The sequence below is a fragment of the Vigna umbellata genome, chromosome 2 (genome assembly GCF_029865625.1).
Source record: "Vigna umbellata cultivar VRB3 chromosome 2, Vumbellata_1.0, whole genome shotgun sequence".
NCBI lineage: Eukaryota > Viridiplantae > Streptophyta > Magnoliopsida > Fabales > Fabaceae > Vigna > Vigna umbellata.
In genome coordinates this window covers 15,938,210-15,960,141 of record NC_142166.1, presented here as the reverse complement: position 1 = coordinate 15,960,141, position 21,932 = coordinate 15,938,210, and the positions used below count along the sequence as shown (strand labels likewise).

The following is a 21,932-nucleotide window of genomic DNA, read 5'->3' as shown; positions in this document are numbered from 1 at the left end:
GATAAATATTCACTAAAATATAAACCAAATAAACTTATTATTTGTAAGTTCAAAAGAATAAAATAAGATAGAGACAGAGGACCAAACGAGTAAAGAAAATAAAATTCAAAGATCAAATATTATGAAGAACATGTTCTTATAAAAGAAATATGCTTAATTAAGTTTTAGGTATATGATAGATTTAAAAAGTTTTAATTGGGTATTTATTAATTTTTTATGATAGAGAATATTTAAATATTTTATATTTTTAAATTGAGTTTATCGTCTAATTTTTCTCTTAACGATGTGACTGCAATGTTATAGTGTAACTTTATTTAATTGTAGTATTGTTTTATAATTTATAATTGAACTATTAGAAACATGAATCCAAAATTTAATGCCTTAATCTATAAAAGTATATGCAAAATATGAATTACTATTTGCTACACGGGGTCTAAGGAAGGGCACATTGTTGCGCCGCGGGGTTTAGACTTCACTGTGCGTTCTGAGTAAGATGGGGAAGAAGACGAAGAAACCCGGTAAAGGCAAAGAGAAAACTGAGAGAAAAACCGTAAAAGCCGAAGAGAAGAAAGCTCGCAGGGAAACCAAGAAGCTTTCTCCCGAGGACGATATCGACGCCATTTTGGTACTCTCTCTATTTCCATTCACGTCACTTTTCCATTCTCAAACCAAATCCTCAAACAAACTTGTGTATATTTGCGTCTCTTGAATTGATGCAGTTGAGCATTCAAAAGGAGGAAGCGAAGAAGAAGGAGGTTCACGTCGACGACAACGTTCCCGCGCCTTCTCCTCGCTCCAACTGCTCGGTAACGCCGCTAACTCCACTTCTCACTCTTTCACCTCTCACCGTTGCGATTTCCGTTTTGACGCCTTCTCTTGTAGCTCACCGTCAATCCGTTGAAAGAGACCGAGTTGATTCTCTACGGCGGCGAATTCTACAATGGCAACAAGGTTACGAGTTTGAATTCAAAAGCTATTGTGCTTGTTTGTTGAGTGATTGATATGATTTATGAGTGAGTTGTTGCTGCAATGTGAATTTGTGCAGACCTTCGTGTACGGTGATCTCTTCCGGTATGACGTGGAGAAGCTGGAATGGAAATTGGTTTCGAGTCCTAATAGTCCTCCTCCGCGCAGTGCTCACCAAGCGGTTGCGTGGAAGAATTATATTTATATTTTTGGTAATTCACTTTACTTTAGTTTTTAACTGAGTTGAATAGTTTCATGTGATTCACTTAGCTGACTCATTCAGTGGAATTATAGTTTGATTGGATAATTTTTTTCATGAGAAATATAAATTAAGAAGGAAAAATAAAATAACTTTTTTACAAGTTAAATTAAAAAGTGGTCTGTTAGAGAAGCTAGTTTTAGCTTTAGATAGTTTTGTCCGTTAGTTAGTTTCAGCTTAAGAAAATAATTATTTGTTTTCCTTTTCCTAGAAGTACCTTTGGAATAGTTTATCCAAACAAAATATAAGATTTTGTTGTTCTTTGTCATTGAATTTACCTGTCTTTGCTGGCTGCTCTAAAAAATTTGTGTGGTTATGGAGGTTTCATTTTTGTTTGTGCTTTAGGTGGTGAGTTTACGTCTCCAAACCAAGAGCGGTTTCATCACTACAAGGTTAAGCTTGCATTACATTGCTTCTGTTATGTGGCGTGAATGTGGCTTTGGTGTGTTGGATTTTTGACTATGTGGTGATGTTTTTGGATTTTGATTTGTTTAGGATTTTTGGATGTTGGACCTGAAAACAAATCAGTGGGAGCAGCTTAATTTGAAAGGGTGCCCTAGTCCTCGTTCAGGACATCGAATGGTATGCTCTGGCTGATGTGAAATAATGCACTCATTGATTTACTTTTAACGGTGTCAGATTACTGAATCCTTAATCGAACAGATTATTGGTATGTTTGTTTCTGACAATGCATGATATTCTGCTTAACTTAAATTACATCATACTATTGTCTGGATTGCATTGCAAATGCGAAAATAGAATTACAAGTTATGTGAACTTAACACGTATACAGTTCTGTTAGAACATCAAAATTAAATGATCGGCATTATTGCTTGATTTGGTTCATTTCAGTATAGTATTCCCATTTTTAGAGTGCAGTACAGCCATGGCAGAAATTAATTAAGGAACAATTTTTTTATCATGTTGCTCAAGCTGATTTAACTACTATCCTTGTTGAAGTAACAATAATAACCCAATAAATTGTGCAAGATTATGCGATTGAGAATACATAAGTTTCTTTTGTGCTGTTTTCTCTTTAAACAATTGCAAGGTTGGATTACTTGCACATCTGAATTCTTGTTAGACTGATCTCATTTAATGATGACAAAATAGGTATTGAATGTTTATTTTGTCTTTTCAGTGAACTGACCTTTTTGGATCATCATATTGTTTGCACTTGTTACTAGATTGCATTTTCCAAGCTCAGAACATTCATTCTTGAACTGTAGTAGATAAGAGCCTATTAAACATCTTTGTTATTGATTGTTTTTTCTGATCTATTCTTTGTATCCTTGGTTAGAATTGTAGCATGAAATATTTACTATGGACAAAAACCAAGTGAGGATGAATTGGTTTGTTTGATTAAAATTGATACTTTGAAGTTTTCTTCAAAATTTATGTTCAATTAAAACCTTTTATCTTGTTTGAATAACTTCATTAAAATAAAGATTGTAGGGAATAGAAAATTCGTACACATATATTTAATATTGGTTCGGATAAAAAGACCCACGATAATCTCTCTAAAGAGGGATGAGCTCAAACACTAAAAATAAATCAAACTTACAATCATAGAAGAAAAAGTTTAAGGTTTAGAGAACACCTCTCTTGAAGACACAAGATAAAAACACCTTCCTCGAATCGCACAAGGAATGAAACACTTCCTTTGAGTCACCCAAAGGATGAATAGCTTCTCCTAAGAACAACAACACTAAATCACACAAGAACCCACTTGGTGAAAGTTATTGCTCTACCCACACTAGGTTTTTCAAAGCCCTTTCTCACAGATGCAGGAGAGTTTCTTTAGTAGTCACAACCCTGAACCTCTGAATGAAAAGTTGTTTTCAAAATAGGTCTCCCCAAAAATATAACTTCTTATTTGAAAATTAGGTCAAGAATCTGAAGAGTCAAGTCACAACTACTATTGATAATCGATTATTTTAAGAGATAATCAATTATCACAAACTTTTCCGAAAATATTTTTTTTCGCTATGATAATCGATTACCAGTAGTGATAATCTATTATCAAAGGAACTCTTATAAAAAACTTGATTTTAATTAGATGATCGATTATCATTAGTGATAATCGATTATCACAGTGTTTTTGGATAAATAAAATCTTTCTTAAGTGATCTTTGTGCATGCTGCTTTATAACTGTCTAAGTTAAGTCCTACAAACAATTTAATGAAATACATAAACAAAATACAAGTCTTCCAATATCTTTTTGTTATCACTTTAAAAAAGCCTTATAGGAAATGCATTACATGTCACTCCAACTTATTTGTGCTCATGTGGAATTATATTGTTATTGCTACGTTTATGAACCTTGTTTTTGATATCATAGTCATAAATCTTTATTTTAGTAGTTAATTATTGCATCCCCCCTCCCCCAATATCATATATGGCATACATGTTAATCCAGTTTCATCATGTATTTTGTTTATTGCAATGCCTTGTGTCAAATTAATCTGGTTAATTTACAGATATTGTACAAGCACAAGATTATTCTTTTCGGTGGTTTCTATGACACTCTCCGAGAAGTGAGGTTGCTAGTGCTTCTTACTTTTTCTATTGTACAGAACTGTGTTAATTATATGTATGTGATTTTCTTTCTCATTGAAAAAATAAGAGAACTTGGCAGCAAATGAAAAGCTTGTTGTGGGTAATTGTTGAATTAAAATGCTCTGGTTTTGAAAAGTGAGTCCTAATATAAATTATCCTTCACTTATCAGAAATCTAATATAAATTAAGTCTACGGGCATTGAAGCTCCGAGAAGCCGAATTTGAGCTTCTAATGAATTCAAGTTACAGGATTTCTTCTGATTTTTCTCTGCTTGTAAATGTATATAACATGGCAACATCAATCTCTTTGTTAAATCATTTTTGTTTTAAGGGAAAGAATTGCTCTTGCCAGCTTGTTTGCATGTGTGTGACTATTGATGTACAACACTTGGGGACTCGTGAGTTTCTTTTCTTTCCATACCTTATCATGAGTAATATTTGAAGTGGTTATGTATGGTAGCTGGTGATTGAACATTAAGGTTGTTAAACTGTACGAAAGAGAGATACATGGAGCTGAAACAATGTATTTATGAGACAATATACAAATGTTTTATATATATTGAGATGAAGGAGTCAATACAGTAAATAGAGGAGAATTTGATATCATCTAATAATATAGATGTGACACAAGAATAAATAAAAATGTTTCTAATAATACATATATGATCCACATATTCTTGATTATATAATAACTACTCTTTATTTCTATAATTATAACAAAAGAAAATACATTAAGCATGATGTGAATGAGGTTCAAGATGGTAATTCAACTTGTAACCCCCTTGCACACATGAAGCAAGTTGAAACAAGGAGGGTGAAAGTCATAATTTTTCTAGAGATTTTGTTAGAGGAAATGTTTAAAAGCTAAGTAAACAAGGGAAGAATGTCATTCATAGAGAATAGGTTGCTGGGTTGTGTAGGCCTCTCTCCTTAAGTTGGGGCTTAATTTCTGGTTCAGTCTTTTTCTCACTCTCGGTTGTCAAACTGGAGTGTTAACTTACTATTCTTGCCTTGTTTACTTAGCTTTTAAAAGAAGGGAGAGTTGAATTGTGTTTTAAGGCTTTTTGAAATTTTCTCAAAGTATTGTATGATGATAGAGTTAGATGATAGTTTTACTTGACAAATGCACTGTCAAGTGGTTTTCTTAAGAGATTGCATTTGATGAGGAATGTCAGGCACAACTTGTTTGACAGATGGACTGTTTAAAAACACTTCAAAAATTTGTTTTTACAAATCTCTCCTTTTGAGATTAGTTACAATTAAATTACATACAATCTGAAGAGACAAGAGAAAGAAGGATTTACACTTTGCTTTTATATTGGATCGCCCATAAATAAAGACTATGTCCAGTTCTCAATTAAAAGATCAAGTTCCACTAGACAAATTAATGTTGCCAAGATACAACCAAGTATTATATGAACTTGCGCCACTCTTGGTTAAAAACCCAAGTATTATTTGGACAACAACAACTGCTGACTAAAAATCTCAAGTATTATTTGGGCTACTCCTAGCTAACCCACTGGGTATTATTTGGAATGCAATTGGTCCTGACTAAAACGTTGTGAATAAAATAATAAAGAGTTTCACCATACACAATGTAATTGAATAATCACATGAAGGTGTTTTTGTGAAATCACATGTATTACTCTTAAATTTATCCATAATAGTTTATTTTATGGAATTTTAAGAAAAAGAAATCGGTGCCTTGTTTTAATTACAATATACATGTGGGGATGATTCAGTGTTCAGAAACTTATTATCGAATTTCTGTTTTCTGCCTTTCTAAATATTGCAATTGTGTGTTATTGATCCTATAAAATTTAGATGTTGTGTCTGATGTTCTTTGTTTAAAGTTTTTTAGATTGTTTACCAAGAGAGACCTGTCATTGGTATTGATTCACTAAATATCACTTTTTGCCAGATTTTAAGACGTTTTAATTCATTATGCAGGTACTACAATGATCTATTCGTATTTGACCTTGATCAATTCAAGGTAAATATATCTAAATACCTGGCTTGTCCTGTTAAAATGCTGTTTACTGTTCAAGTTCAGCACCAAAACATCAGGCTGTTTCATTTTATGTAGAAGTGTTGATTTTTTGTTTGGGAATTTTTATTAATGACAATGTGATTTTGTGCTATAGTGGCAAGAAATAAAGCCTAAGCCTGGAGCAATGTGGCCAACTGCACGTAGTGGTTTTCAATTATTTGTTTACCAAGATGATGTGAGTAAAATACTGATCTCCCTTACATGAAGCTAATAATTTTCATTTTGTAGTACTTCTACTTATGTGTTAGAACTGCCATAAAAAAAGCTAGTTTGTGGAAAATAGGGAAAATCTCCCTAGAAAACAATACACTGCTCCATATATTTTAATTTGAGAGACCTGGATTCGCTCCTTATGCAACTCTACGTTCACCAGAAATCCCTGCTCTGAAGATCTTCAAGGGTCTGCACCTCCCATTGCCCAAAGGCTTCAATTCTCTTAATGTTGGCAAGAGATCTCTCTCTCCACCTCTCTTATTTATAGGCAGCTTGCCTTGTTTCTTTAACTGGCTATCTAACTATATATTGTAAAGAACTAACTAATGGGTATCTATCATTATGCCTATCACTATAGTAAAGTTTTCCCTCATGTGCTGTTTCATAATTGTGATTGATTTGTGTGGCTCTAGAAAGTAGTTTTGAAGTTTAGAATGTTTTCTTCTTTTCAGAGTTCTTTTTCTTGTTGCAGATATTTTTGTATGGTGGCTATTCAAAAGAAGTTTCATCTGATAAGAACAACTCTGAGAAAGGAATTGTTCATTCAGATATGTGGTCACTCGATCCTAAGACTTGGGAATGGAACAAGGTAGTCCTTTGGGGTTAAGTTTAATATTGAGTAAATTTGTATATTCCTTTTCTTAGCCAAGTTTGAGCTTTCTTGTATCTTTCTTTCCCATGCCCACTAATTAAAATTACTTTAGTCAGCTTCGATGGAAGCACAGACTTCTTATTTTATGCTTCAATTTTATTTTGTAATATTTGTCTCTCATTTGCTTCTACCTCCTCCCTCCATAGGCTCATACACCCCTGACGCTTAGGACAAAGCTTTTATTATCTGATTTTTTGTAACTTTTTTTTCATCTTTTCTCCCTTCTTGATAGGTGAAGAAAAGTGGAATGCCTCCTGGTCCCCGTGCTGGGTTTTCAATGTGTGTTCATAAGAGGAGGGCTCTGCTATTTGGTGGCGTTGTGGATATAGAAGTTGAAGGTTATCTTTTCTGACAGCTTATATTTTTCAAGCAAGTGATGTAGAAGTAATCTCTTTGGCCTAATGTTTGTAAACAATTCATTAGATCAGACAGTCTACTCAAAGTCCATTTAGAGGATATATATTTTGTTGTTTACGCTTGCTGTAAGCTTAGTATCCTAATTGCATTAACACTGTGCAGGTGATGTAATGATGAGCTTGTTTTTGAATGAATTTTACGGGTTTCAGTTAGACACCAATCGCTGGTAAGTCCTCCCATATTCTGTTGGTGCCTAGCATGGTATAGTCTAAAGTTGCCATTTGTGAACTGAATTCTTTCGTTGGGTCTTGAGTTTAAGTCATTGTAAGTTTGCATTTTACTCTGTATATTGATGATTTTCTGGTTAGAGCATAGGTGTGCTACTGCTATCTTATCTAATGTTTCCTGATTAGCTTATTTAATCTTGTTTGGGTAATTAGGTATCCTCTGGAGTTAAGAAAGGAGAAGTCCACAAAAGATAAGGTAGATTGGATGTCATGCATATATACATCTGATCTCAAGACAATTGCTCCACATTTTAAAACTCATCTTGTGGACTGCTTTGCATGTTACTTTGTTTCTCAATTAAATTGAATTCTTTTTCCAGTTAAAAAAATCTGAACAAAATTGTCCTGATGATGTCAACAAGAAGATAAATCCAGCATGTACAACAAGAGAAGAAACTGTGGAGTCAGAGGATGAAGAAAGTAACATTGATGATATATCCAAAAATATAGCATCAAACATGTCTATTGTTGATAGTGAAAATCTTACCAACTCTGATGGAAAGCCCAAGGAATCTGGTGCTAAATTGGACATTCAAAGTTCTTTGCCTGAGGTCATTATTTTGGACGATCTATCTTATAAGTACCAATTTTACCTGGTCATTGATTAATTGCTTTTTTCCTCCAAATTCTTTAGGTAGTGAAGCCATGTGGTCGTATTAATGCTTGCATGGCAGTTGGAAGGGACACGTTATATATATATGGTGGAATGATGGAGATTAAAGATCAAGAAATCACTCTTGACGATCTGTATTCTTTGAACCTTAGCAAACTTGATGAATGGAAGTGCATTATACCGGTCTGTTAGTTTTTTCTTACCTACTTTTTTCCAATATATGCATATGTTCTATACGGTAGTTATAAATTTTGGATACCACTATTTTCAAATATGCTTACAGTTTACATAATTATACTAAATGCATGTAAATACTAAAAAAAGTTAAAAATACTTGACATGTTCATGATTTATAATAAAAAACTATAGGTCTTAGCTCTTAGCCAAACATTTGAGTAAATAGTAATGAAGAATACCATGTCTAATAGGTACTTGGGTTTGAAACCTAGCTAGAACAAACACTCTCGCACTAACAAACAAGAAATAACACTGTAAAACAATGGTTTCTGTATTGATACTGAAAGAAGGTACATAGATAGCGCTAATGGAGGCCTAATTCCCCTCTTAGCCCTAGCAGAGGCCTAATCCCCCTCTTCTGGCCAAAGTCCAGATTTCACAAAAGAATATTCCAAAAAGCCCCTCTCACAACATAACAGGGTACTATTTATACAATTCCTCCACCTTCTATCCTAAACCCATTACCCATTATACCCTACCACACTATATCCTAACAATGTCTTACTAAAGAGATAGAGACATAAGGAATTAATGTGTTTGGATTTTTAGGAGATAGATGACTTAAATACATCAGAGACTTAGACCAGAGTGACAATTAACAGAGAATGTAGACAGATGGAGCAAAGAGATGAAAATAGAAAAATAATCCCATTAGACACAAATACAAAAAAAATGGTTTTACATAAAACAGATGATTGAGAATATGAGCACAATATTGCAAGAAAAATCTAAAGGAAGAGAGAAAAGGAAAAGTACAAAAAACTGTTAGACTAGTTGCTGGAGAGATCGTCACATAATGACAAGGGTCATGGAGGGGTCACAGGGTTGGAGAGGAGATAAATGTGGCATGATAATCATGAACTTTGAAAGGGTTTTCATCTAGCGGAAACCCTTTTTTTTTATAAATTGACCTTTCATAAGATGCCCCTCTAACATTAATCTTGGAGTTCATTCTCAGGATATTGGACACCTTCAGTATAGTGGTGCAGTGGTACAGCGAATGCCCTTATTGTGGCCACTGACGCTGCTACAGAAAAGTGCAACACTATGGCAGTGCAAATAGTGGCCATGGGCCGCTATAGCATGTTATACTATATATTCAAAGTAATTATATTATATTATACCTGTAGGAAATCAAATGTACCCAATTCTCTTACATAATTATACATTTTCTGTTCTTAACTAAATATCATATTCTTCTGTTTTAGGAGCTCTGTCTGTCTTTTTCTCTGATAATAAATGGTTAAGCAAGAAATAATCTGAGTTGTTGCTTGATACAAGTCTGCTAGTATAAAATTGGTGAATGTCTGTACCTACCCAGTTCCAAAGGTCCCGGACTCCTCATTACTCCCACAACACCTAGTATTATTAAAAAGGTCACAAATAAATATGTGCTGATGATTAGATCTATCAAATTACAACGATTTTTGACAAAGTTATATCTTATGATCTTAATTTTTTATTGATACTTTGTCTCGTCCCAAAAATTAGATTTAACCACTGAAGGAAGAGATGCCTTTCTTGTTTTTCTCCTAAAATAATTTGGGAATATACCTCAGAATTTAATTACAAATTATAATGTGGTGAACTGGGTGATTTATCTTCTGATGTCAATGAGTTATGGTGAATAGCTGATGCTGTTAATATAGTTTTTGTTGATTCAGCTTATTTAATCTAAGTATATATTGTGATTCTAATTTGCTGATTAAATACACATATTTGTTTTATTTGCTTTAATCTGACTTGAAGTTTCATCAACCCAGGCTTCAGAATCTGAATGGGTGGAAGCTTCAGAAGATGATGAAGAAGATGAAGATGGTGATGAAGATGAGTCCGATGGTGAGACTTCAACTAATGAGGATGATGATGAGGAAGAGGAGGAGGAAGAGGTGCACATTCTAACTTTAATTCAAGCAAGAAAAAAATGAATGAGTTTTTTCTTCTTCTCCTTTGTTTTATTCACATATTGGAAACCTAGTCAAAACCCTTGTTTTTAGAAAAATAAACTAGGCTGCGATCAGCCCCAAAATAGTGCTAGGCCTTGTTGCCTCGGGTATGTTATGGTCAAACGGCATTCCCTTATTTGTTCATTATGTTTGGATTACATAAAAGGGTGGAAATTATTTATATGGTGTAAAGCTGAATTTGAGGTTTGAATGGCTGGGCACCAAATTGAATCTTCCTTGCAACTTCACCAAATGAAGGGTTTTCCCCCTTTTCTCAATACATAAGGTTGAAAAAGGATAGAACTGGCTTTTGACCACACCATCCACGAGCGAACATCATTTGTTGATGAATATGTAAGGGTGATAGCATTTTGAGTTAGTTGTAATAATTTTATAAATTAAAAAGGAATTTAGGTTTTCTATTAAAGGGGACATCTGTGAACACAATAAGGGGAATTAATTTATTAAATCTAACAACAGAAAAAGGGAAGAAAACAACAGAACTATTGTTTTGGAATTCTGCCTCTATACTTTGGTTTCATTATTTCTATTGGGTAGTGAGCTGTTGATTTCTTTCTCTCTTTTGCTGCATATTTTGAAGCATTTACTCCTATTTTTCTTGTTAAGATCTGAATGATAACAAAAGTGGTTCTCTCTTAGATGTTTTTTGCTACGTGGTTCTGTATCTTTAACAGCTTGCAGTGAATGATATTTTGATGGGCAAAAAAATAAACTCGTTGAACCAGTTCCTTGTGAAACCAGATTTGCTTTTGCTAAAAAATTGTAATTCGTGATAGATATTAATCATTTCTAAGGTATTTTCCTTAAAACAAGAATTGCTATTCAATACAGATAATAATATTCAAACACGTGAGATAAACTTTTCATGACCGGAGTTTATTTTTCTCCAAACAAGGTTTCCTACATCATTAAGTTGGCTTTACCTTTTGATCACTACCAGGCTCAGAATGCATCAGTTGAGGTGGGAGATGCTGTTGCTCTAATCAAAGGTGTTGGAAAGAATCTGCGGAGGAAAGAAAGGAGGTCACGGATAGAGCAGATTAGAGCCAGTCTTGGCTTGTCCGATTCACAGAGAACACCAATGGTAATGCATTGTTAGTTTTTAAAGACCTTTGAGACTGTTGGTTAAAACATTGAAACTAGTGTATACTCAATACACTGGGCTTTGATTGTATTATATATGTGGTTTTGTTTGTGCCTTTGGAAGCATCTCTGGGCTTTCAATTAGTATTTTTCTTCTTCGCCCATCTTTCTTAATTGATTTCTTTTTGCATGTACAGCCAGGAGAATCCCTGAGGGATTTCTACAGGCGTACAAATATGTATTGGCAAATGGCAGCCCATGAACATACTCAACACACTGGAAAAGTAAGTTTTCTCTTTTCTTTAGAGTTCTATTATTCCTTTATAACCTGTATAATTATATTAAACAAGCAAAGGAAATGAACAACTTTATTGAGTTTTCCCTTTAATTTGAACTTTCTGATTCTATAATGGACTATTTTCACCCTTATCCCCCCTATTTATTTGGCCGGTCCCCTTTAACGGATACTACTTTTTCCTTCTCTTCCCTCTGAACAACTTGTTTAGCCCTTTCCATATTTATTTTGTTTCTAATTATCTTATGTCTGGATATAAGTAGTGTTAGTAATACGTAGTGGAATGTCTAGTGAGCGGACAATAACCAAGAGGTGGTGAATTGGTTTTTCGTTAAAAATAACTTCTTTTTAAAAAAATCTTCCCTTTTTATAAAGTAACTTCACATAATAGAAAATTCAAATAAAAGCAAGTAAATAAAAGAGTATAAGGAAAGAGAAGCTTGCACAGTTTTACACTTGTTCATATCAAAAGATCCTACGTCCCATTGTTAATTTCTCTCAAAAAGGGATTAACCAATAACTAATTATAAACCAATAACTAATAATAAACCAACAACTTACCATATGGATTAGAGTAGAGGTTTAGGAAACACCTCTCTTGACAAACAAGAGATGAACAAAACTTTCTTTTGACACAAAAGGTTGAACGAGCTTAACTTTGCTTCGTAGATATGCTTCTACACTTAGACACACTAAGACAAGCACTTCCTTCCACTTAGCACCAAGTTCACAAGCTCACTTAGAACACAGAGAGTTCAAGCAATGCACTTCGTTCTGAAACATTTTCAGAAACTTTTAAAAGAGCTCAGAAGTGAAGTATTTATAGGAAAGGTTCATAATTAGGTCCGAATATCAAGAGTCTTCTTGCAACTGCCATGGATAATCGATTATCCCAAGTATTTTGAAAGATAATTTTCCTGAGATAATCTATTATCCTAGATGATAATTGATTATTTGCGAAACTTGGCAAAACATATTTTTCGAGGATAATCGATCATCCTTGGAGATAATCGATTATCTGCGAATCAGATCATTTCTAGTTTTTACTTTATCCCAAGTGATAATCGATTATTCGAGTCTTTAAGCCCTTCATCATCAAAATCCTTTTGGCTTTACATTAGCCTATTCCTAACAATCTTCCCCTTTTTTATGATCAAAATCCTGGTTTAAAGCTTTTGTCAATACCTGCACATTTATAACTTAGACAAAAAAACATTAAAGGAGAATTATAATGCTTTAACACTTAACCTTTCTTCTCTCCCTTTTTTTATTAGAATAAAAAACAGAATAACTTCCCCTAAACACATGCATGCAACTAAGTAGAAGCTCCCCCTCAATTTATCAATCCAATCATCAAGGAGCTCCCCCTCCATAATTCAACAGTGAATAAGCAAAATTTCATTATTACTTAAATAGAAGTACAATTCTAAAATTCTTCACTAGATCCATCATCATACTCTTCTTCTAAATGACGCTCTGTTAGGTTCTTTATCCAAGAACCTAGGAAAAACTCACTCCTTACTCTGCAAACACACTCTCTGACAAAGAAATGTTTCTTTTATTCACTTTCAATCAACAAAAAGAATACAGAGAGCTTAACCTCTCCCCCTCAGGACAATGAGTCCTGATCAGCAAATTCACTAAGGTCCAAAAAAGATCCCTCCCCCAACTGATCACAACTATTTATACAAGTTCAAAAGCTTTTCCCCACGCCCTCTAACTGCCCAAACAGTTAGACCAACTAACTATGTTTCTTTCTTCTCTCATAGACTAATAACGGTCTAACATTACTCCCCCCTCCTTCAGCAACCTTGTCCCCAAGGTTGAATTCTGGATATTGATCCTGCATCGTTTCCACGTCTTCCCAAGTTGCTCCATCTCTTCCTCCTTCCTGCCACTGCACTAATACTTGGTGTATAGGCTCACCACCCTGCTGTCTGGTTCTCCTTTCTAGGACTTTCACTGGCCAATAACTGGGTCCATCCGCCTGTAACTCTGCAGGCAACTCCCCTTCTAATTTTTTCTCTCCCACCGCTTTTTTTAACTGGGACACATGAAAAACAGGGTGTATCCTAGCTGTTTCAGGTAACTGTAAACGATAGGCGACCTTCCCAATTTGCTGAATCACCTGGAATGGCCCATAGTACCTAGCTGCAAGTTTTGGATGTAATCTTACAGGCATAGACGATTGCCTGTGCGGTCTGATTTTTAAGTAGACCCAATCCCCCACTTGAATGTCTACCTCTCTCCTTTTTTTATTTGCCTGGCCCACCATCATATCCTGTGCCCTGCTTAAATGGAATTTTAATTGTCGCAGAGCCTCATCTCGGGTTATTAAGTCCTGAGCCACTGTTTCCACCGCTGTCTCCCCCGGAATAAACCTGCTCAATGATGGGGGTGCCCTGCCATAAACAATCTCGAAGGGAGAGCACTTGGCAGCGCCCTGGTAACTGGTGTTGTACCAGTATTCAGCCCATGGTAACATCATTCTCCAGTTTTTGGGCTGCTCAGAGCAGAAACACCTCAAATATCCTTCTACAATGCGGTTCAAGACCTCCGTTTGTCCATCAGTCTCTGGATGATATGCCGTACTCATCTTCAATTGTGTTCCTTGCATCTTAAACAATTCTTTCCAGGATATACTAAGGAACAGGGGGTCCCTGTCACTCACAATCGACACCGGAATTCCATGCAACCTAACCACCTCTTGAACAAAAACCTCCGCCACTGTTCTTGCTGAATAGGGATGTTTTAATGCTATAAAATGTCCATACTTACTCAATCTGTCCACCACCACTAAAATTGCATCGTAACTGTGAGATTTTGGTAATTTGACAATGAAATCGATGCTCACCTCTTCCCACACTGCCTGAGGAATAGGCAGAGGTTGGAGTAGACCCTGCGGTGATGCTGCCATATATTTATGTTGCTGGCATATTACGCATCCAGCAACGAAGTTTGTCACTGTTTTCTTCATTCCCCCCCAGTATAAGGACTGGGCCAGCCTCCTATACGTCCTGAACACACCTGAATGTCCGCCTATGCTGGTCACATGGAATTCGGCCAATAATTTGGGAATCCAACTAGATGTAGCGGATAGCATCAACCTTCCTCTATAATGGAGTCGTCCATTCTCCAGAGTATATGGTGTGCGACTATTTGGGTCCTCCTTAATCTCCTGAACCACCTTTTGTAGTGCTTCATCTTCCTCAACTTCTTTTAACACCTCGCTGAAATCATACCAATAAGGCCGTGAGATGGCTTGCAACTCCATATCCTCCGTAACTCCTTCCCCTTTCCTTGAGAGGGCATCAGCCACTTTGTTTGAGCTCCCCACCTTGTATACTATGTCAAAATCATAACCCATGAGCTTAGCTATCCAATTCTGCTGGCTGTGGGTTGTGATTCGTTGTTCCAGCAGGTATTTCAAACTGCGTTGATCGGTATATACCACAAACCGCCGTCCCAATAAGTAGGGCCTCCAGTGTTGAATGGCCATTACCAAAGCCATAAGTTCCTTTTCATATACTGACTTACTCAGAGATCCCACCGATAACGCTTTACTGAAGAAAGCAATAGGTTTTTTATTCTGCATGAGTACTGCTCCCACACCTATTCCCGAGGCATCACATTCCAGATGAAACTCTTGGTTAAAATCTGGAAGAGTCAAAACTGGTGCCGTGGTTATGGCTGTTTTCAAATTCTCCATGGCTGTCTGTGCGGCTGGTGACCACTCAAAACTCCCCTTTTTTAGCAAGTCTGTCAGCGGTTTCGCCATTCTCCCATATCCCTTCACAAATCGGCGATAATAACCCGTGAGGCCTAGAAACCCCCTCAAAGCCTTTAAATTCCTTGGTTCTCTCCACCCTAACACCGCCTGCACCTTCTCCGTGTCCATCTCCACTCCTCTTTCCGATATTACGTGTCCTAAGTAGCCAATTTGTTGCTTCCCAAACTCGCATTTACTTTGGTTGGCTACCCATTTCTGCTGTCCCAGTAACTGCAACACCGAGTCCAGCTGTTCAAGGTGATCTTCCCATGTCCGACTATACACGAGGATATCATCGAAAAAAACTAGTACAAATCGCCTGAGGAAGGGCTGCAACAGGTTGTTCATGGCGTTCTGGAAAGTTGCTGGGGCGTTGGTGAGCCCAAAGGGCATCACCAAAAATTCGAAGTGACCCTGATGGGTGCGGAACGCCGTTTTCAGGATATCTTCCTCTCCCATTCGGATTTGATGATACCCGGCCTTCAAATCTATATTAGAAAAGTATTTGGCGCCATGCAGCTCGTCCAACAACTCCTCTATCACAGGAATGGGGTACTGATCGGGGACAGTTGCCTTGTTAAGTGCTCGGTAATCGACGCAGAATCGCCAGCTACCATTCTTCTTTTTCACTAGAATGACTGGACTGGAGTATGGGCTTCTGCTGGGACGAATAATCCCCACCTTCAACATATCCGCCACTTGCTTCTCTATCTCCTCCTTCACAAAATAAGAATATCTGTATGGCCTCACGTTGACGGGATCCTCACCCTTCTTAAGGACAATCCGATGCTCCAAATCACGTCTCGGAGGCAAGCCTTCTCGCTCCTGAAATACCCCGCAGTGGGTCTGTAACACAGCCTTCAATTCGGTCTGCTGTTCCCCCGTGAGCTCTCCTGGACACGTGTCGTCTCTCTGCTTTTCCAGCTGCCCCACTTCCCACACAAGGAACAATGAGTCAGCATCCACTACCTTCTTCAGTTCCTGGGGTTCCACCAGCTGTCGGGCCAGAGCTGGGTCCCCCTGCACTCTAATCCTCTTGTCTCCCATGGTATATATCATAGACATCTCCCTCCAATTTATAATCACCTCCCCCAACGTTGCCAACCATGCAATTCCCAATATAACATCTACTCCACCCAGCTCGAAGACGTAAAGGTCTGCCACCACCGTATTTTCCCCGATGTTGATCGGTACCCCCTCACAACGCCCTCTTGACATCCTCCTCCGTCCGTCCCCGAGACTCACCGCGTATGGCGCTGTGTCGGTCACCGGAAGTCTCATCTCCTCTGCCACCCGTCGGCTCACGAAATTATGGCTGGCCCCGCTATCAATGAGAATTAGCACTGGCTTCTCTCCGATTCTCCCTGCGAGCTTCATGGTTGTCGGCGACGTCATCCCTTCCGCCGAGCACGCCGACAGTTCCATGCAATCCCCCTCCGGAGATTCACCTTCGATAACCACATCCTCCTCGTCTTCCGCCAACAAGAGTACTCTCAAACTTTTCTCCGAGCAGCGATGTCCTGGAGCGAAGGGGCCGCCGCACCGGAAACATCGTCCCTCCTCTCGTCTTTTCAAGAATTCCGGATAGGGCAAATTTCGAACTATTCTCCCCCGATTATCGCCACCCCCAACATTTCCGCCTCTCTGGCCCGTTGCCGGTAACGGCCCTTCTCTTCGATTCGCCGCACTCCCGTCCACTCCTCCCGATCTATTAACGGTGGGTCGCTCCATTTCTTCGCGAATCACTGTCGTTGTGGGTCGCGATCCTCCCCCACTCATTTTTACGCCATTCCAACCTCCTCCTCGCGTTCGTACCGTCGCGTCCTCCACATCTCTCGCAACCCTGATCGCCTCCTCCAATTCCTTGGGGGCCTGGATGCGTACTTGGCCCTTGACCTCTTCCTTCAATCCCGCCAAAAAAAATCCTAGTGTCAACTCCTCCGTCAATCCTTGCGTCTGCCCCAGCAATACCTCAAAATTCCTGGCGAATTCCTCCACCGAACCTTCTTGACGTAAAGGTGCTAATTGTTCGTACACCGTGCCCCGAAACCCTCCTCCAAATCGATTAATCAGTGATGCCTTTAATCCCGTCCAAGACCTATTCTTGGCCTTTTCTTTCCAAATCTTGAACCAGTAGCTTGCACTACCCTCCATGCTGATATATGCGAGTTCAACTTTATCATCATCTGCCACTTTCTGAATATCGAAAAAACGCTCTGCCCGATTAATCCAACTGTGCGGCTCTTGCCCATCAAACCCAGGTAATTCCACCCTCTTCCTCCAATTTTGATGCACTCCCCTGCTGTCGCTATGCTCGTGATTGTCATTCACGGACGTACTTCCCTTCTCCGACCCTCCTCCGTGATTATTCGGGCCTCCGCTCATCATCCTCATCATCTGTTGAATGTCTCGCCTTATCGCCGCCGTTTCCTCTTTAATTCCTTCCACCGTTATCTCCAGGTTATCCACCCTATCCTCCGATGACTGTCCGTCCATCACTGATTCTCTCTTCCCTTCGGATCCGGCAGGTCGGACCAAATGTTAGGTTCTTTATCCAAGAACCTAGGAAAAACTCACTCCTTACTCTGCAAACACACTCTCTGACAAAGAAATGCTTCTTTTATTCACTTTCAATCAACAAAAAGAATACAGAGAGCTTAACCTCTCCCCCTCAGGACAATGAGTCCTGATCAGCAAATTCACTAAGGTCCAAAAAAGATCCCTCCCCCAACTGATCACAACTATTTATACAAGTTCAAAAGCTTTTCCCCGCGCCCTCTAACTGCCCAAACAGTTAGACCAACTAACTATGTTTCTTTCTTCTCTCATAGACTAATAACGGTCTAACACGCTCAATATTAGTCAGCCTATTATCTGTCACTAATGAGGCCACACATTTGTTCATGCTGAGCAACATGAAGTGAGAGCAATTCTTAATGCCTTGTGGCTTGGAGGTTGTACATTTCCTCCATCTTCCTAGTGAGAGTTGCAATATTTTCCTCCATAGATGAGGATGAGCCTTCATGAGCTCTTGATGGTCCAACATCATCTGTAGCATCAGGCATAGGAGCATCTTCCTCCCCTTCTTCAGCAGGCACATCCCTTTTGTGGATGAAGTTGTTACCATGGGGAATAAATCCATGATGGAGATTGCTTTGAGGATGCTCTTTCAACATAAGATGATCTTTCAAGTGGGTTGATGAAGCTTCTTCAAAGGATGGACTCCATATAATCTTCCTTGAGTTGAATATACACATAGGGTACTCTATTTATAATAGAAGAGATATGGGCTAAGTCCAAAGTACAAATAAGAAATAATAACAAATTAACTAAAGATAAAAGATAAACATAAGATACCTATCTAAGATATAATATATCTCACACCTATAAATACTTCATTTTTGAGCTCTTTTAAAAGTTACTTAAACTATTTTAGAATGAAGTGCATTGCTTGAACTCTTTGTGTTTTAAGTGAGCTTGTGAACTTGGTGCTAAGTGGAAGGAAGTGCTTGTCTTAGTGTGTCTAAGTATAGAAGCATATCTACTAAGCACACACCTATAAATACTTTATTTTTTATCTCTTTTAGAAGTTACTTAAACTATTTTAGAATGAAGTGCATTGCTTAAACTCTTTATGTTTTAAGTGAGCTTGTGAACTTGGTGCTAAGTGGAAGGAAGTGCTTGTCTTAGTGTGTCTAAGTATAGAAGCATATCTACTAAGCAAAGTTAAGCCGGTTCGTCCTTTTGTGTCAAAAGGAAGTATTGTTCATCTCTTGTCTGTCAAGAGAGATATTTTCTAAACCTCTACTCTACTCCATATTGTAAGTTGTTGGTTTATTATTAGTTATTGGTTAATCCCTCTTTTAGAGAGATTAACAATTGGATTTAGGATCTTTTGATTTGAACCAATATAAAAATCACTTTTGCAAGTTTCTCTTTCCTTATATTCTTTTATTTACTTGCTTTTATTTGAAGTGGTTTTCTGTTATGTGAAGTTACTTTATAAAAAGGCAAGATTTTTTTAAAAAGAAGCTATTTTTAACTAAAAATCAATTTACTCCCTCTTTGTTATTGGCCGCTCACGCTCTGTATATTACTAACAAGTAGTTCAGGAGGAACTAAAGAAACTCCAATTGATTTTTCTGTTTGACTTGGCTCAAAGTGTCCGACTACTTCAAAAGTCATAAAATTTGGGTCTGATCTGTTTACAAATAATATTTTATCTGATTTGGCTTGATTTTTATTTTTATTTTCCTTAGTTTGGATATTCATGCATTTGTTCACATGAATAGGCAATATGCATATGTTTACCGTCATATTTTTCTTTTTCCACACATTTTTTCAATCCTTAATTGTACAGTCATGTGCTGATGTGTCAGAAAAAAGGTTAGAAAAAACATAACGTCATTTTTTACCACTTTTTTCAAAATGAAGTTATTTCACTTTTTAAAAGCCTTTTTTTTTCCATGACTCGATTGCACACCATTAGACATTTAAAGGATTGGTAAAATGCACAAAATTTGATAAATAACAGTAAAATGCAAGTACAGAAAAACTTGGATGACAAAACACAAAATAATGATAGTTGATTTGTAAAATGCACAACTTCGTTGGAAAAGTACATTATTTTGGACATGAGGATTTGCTTAGAGTTTCCAGGTATTTGTTGAGCTCATCATTCATTTGCACTCAGTACAAGCAATCCATTTTGCGGAACAAAATCCATTTTATTGCTTTTTTTTTACATTTTTTTGTGGTTTTACTCTCTTGGTTTGCATTTTTATAACAGATTTTGCATGATAAGAATTTTAATAATACTTTTAAATTTGCAATATTTCATAATTTGGTCAAATCTGGGATTGAATGTAAACTCCTGGAAAGAGGTAAACTAGACACCGGAAGGACCAAGGCTGTGCAGGTTTTAGTGGAGGAAAAATTCGGAGGATTGTGAAAACACAATATAAATGAGAAGGGTAACATCAAATTCATTCTGTGGGTCCAGATTTTGTGAGACGGAATGTAAATGAGTTGTACCATGAAACTGCAGTGCTAATTATGTTCGAAATCTGCCCTGCTTCATTTTTAGTTCTTGAACAAGTACACCCTAATATTGTAATTTTCCAGTTTGAAATGAACGGGAATATAATTATTTTGATATTCATCTGGCTCTAATTTAAGGTTCTTTCTCATATATACAAACAAATACATATGTATACTGATGAATGCCTCATGTCTAAGTCGTAAAATTCTGCTGTAATAGGAACTCCGCAAGGATGGTTTTGATCTCGCTGAAGCACGGTACAGGGAGCTAAAACCTATTCTTGACGAGGTAATATTTTGTTTCACAAACATCTACCCTCGTTTTTGTTGAGTATTTCGTCAAACTTGCCCCTAAAAATGATTTTCTTTGGACACTGCAGCTGGCTCTATTAGAAGCTGAGCAGAAGGCTGAGGAGGCTGAAGGGCCAGAAACTAGTGCAAAGAAGAGAGGAAAGAAGAAAACTAGAAATTGATAATTGATGCGGCACGCGAGATGTGGGTCTCGACAAGAATGTAATATGCAATTTTGATTTAGTTTGATGTCGTTATCTCAGATGATTGCGCACATAATGTGTAGCATGGTCACGTTACATGTAATCTATCTGTAACAATCACCCTAAATTCAGCTACACCACGAATTTCCTCCCCGAAATGGAGTTCGGAATTCGTAATAGAAAATAGAAAAAATAGAACAGTGAATCTAATATCTTATTTTTCTAGGCTTGAAATTGAGATCCACTTCTAGCTGTTTATCGTCTGTGTCCATCATCTAATCGATTATATTGAACCTTGATTAAGAATTAATCTAGTGATAAAAAGTTTATTCGGTGCTTTTATCTTCGCTCTGAAATGTATATTGAAGATACGAATGTGCGTTAGAGTACAAACCAAGTTATTAGGGGTCATTAAATACGTCAAAGAAATAGTTGCTTTAGTAGACAAAATATACGCGCTATTTGATGAAAGTTAAGAAAGTCTAATTTCATTTTAGCTCAATTCAATGCAATTATGTTTTACAATAATATAATGGTATTTTACATTTTAAAATATTTTCTTATAAATTCATTATTAATATTATTTTAAAATATTTTCTTATAAATTCATTCTTAATATTATGATAAATAGAGAGAAACATTTTTATATAAAATTTGAAGCTACTGATCATTTGAAATAGAGATTTATTAAAATGGTGATTCAAATTGCATAACATTGCCACTTGTTTCTGTTTATGTGAATAGTAATAGCATGTGCAATATGAAGAGGGAAAGAAACTAAGCACGTAAAAAGAAGAGCCTAACAAGACATTGCTTTCTGCTACATAACTGTATTATTTCTTATTCTTGTTCTTTGTTTGAAGTAGTGCCAAAACTAAAAAGTGTTTAAAAAATTCCCTGGCTACCGTATCTTAAAAGAAGAACCCACCGCAGTCTCTACACTCTCCAAGGGTCAAGAACCATACACATTATATTAAGAACCCATATATATGTAAAAGTATAAAGTATAAATACAATCTCATTGCGCATGCAAGGATTATAATTTTATATAACGCCTTTTGAACTTCAAAGCTGCTTAAGATGAAATTCC

At 36.9% G+C, this 21,932-nt stretch overlaps 1 protein-coding gene across 1 annotated transcript; it reads left to right on the top strand.

Annotated features, from left to right (window-relative positions):
• The first annotated feature begins 419 nt into the window (after positions 1-419).
• LOC124844811 (Galactose oxidase/kelch repeat superfamily protein) lies at positions 420-21,098 on the top strand. The gene is made up of 20 exons (XM_088106276.1): positions 420-625; positions 720-806; positions 883-951; positions 1,046-1,178; positions 1,571-1,617; positions 1,721-1,807; positions 3,707-3,768; positions 5,736-5,778; positions 5,930-6,010; positions 6,521-6,637; positions 6,933-7,038; positions 7,220-7,283; positions 7,498-7,540; positions 7,665-7,895; positions 7,979-8,140; positions 9,958-10,083; positions 11,102-11,245; positions 11,442-11,528; positions 20,569-20,637; positions 20,729-21,098. Exons 1-20 carry the CDS (start codon positions 494-496, stop codon positions 20,819-20,821), a joined length of 1,983 nt encoding a protein of 660 aa, XP_087962402.1. The 5' UTR covers positions 420-493; the 3' UTR covers positions 20,822-21,098.
• Positions 21,099-21,932: the final 834 nt, after the last annotated feature.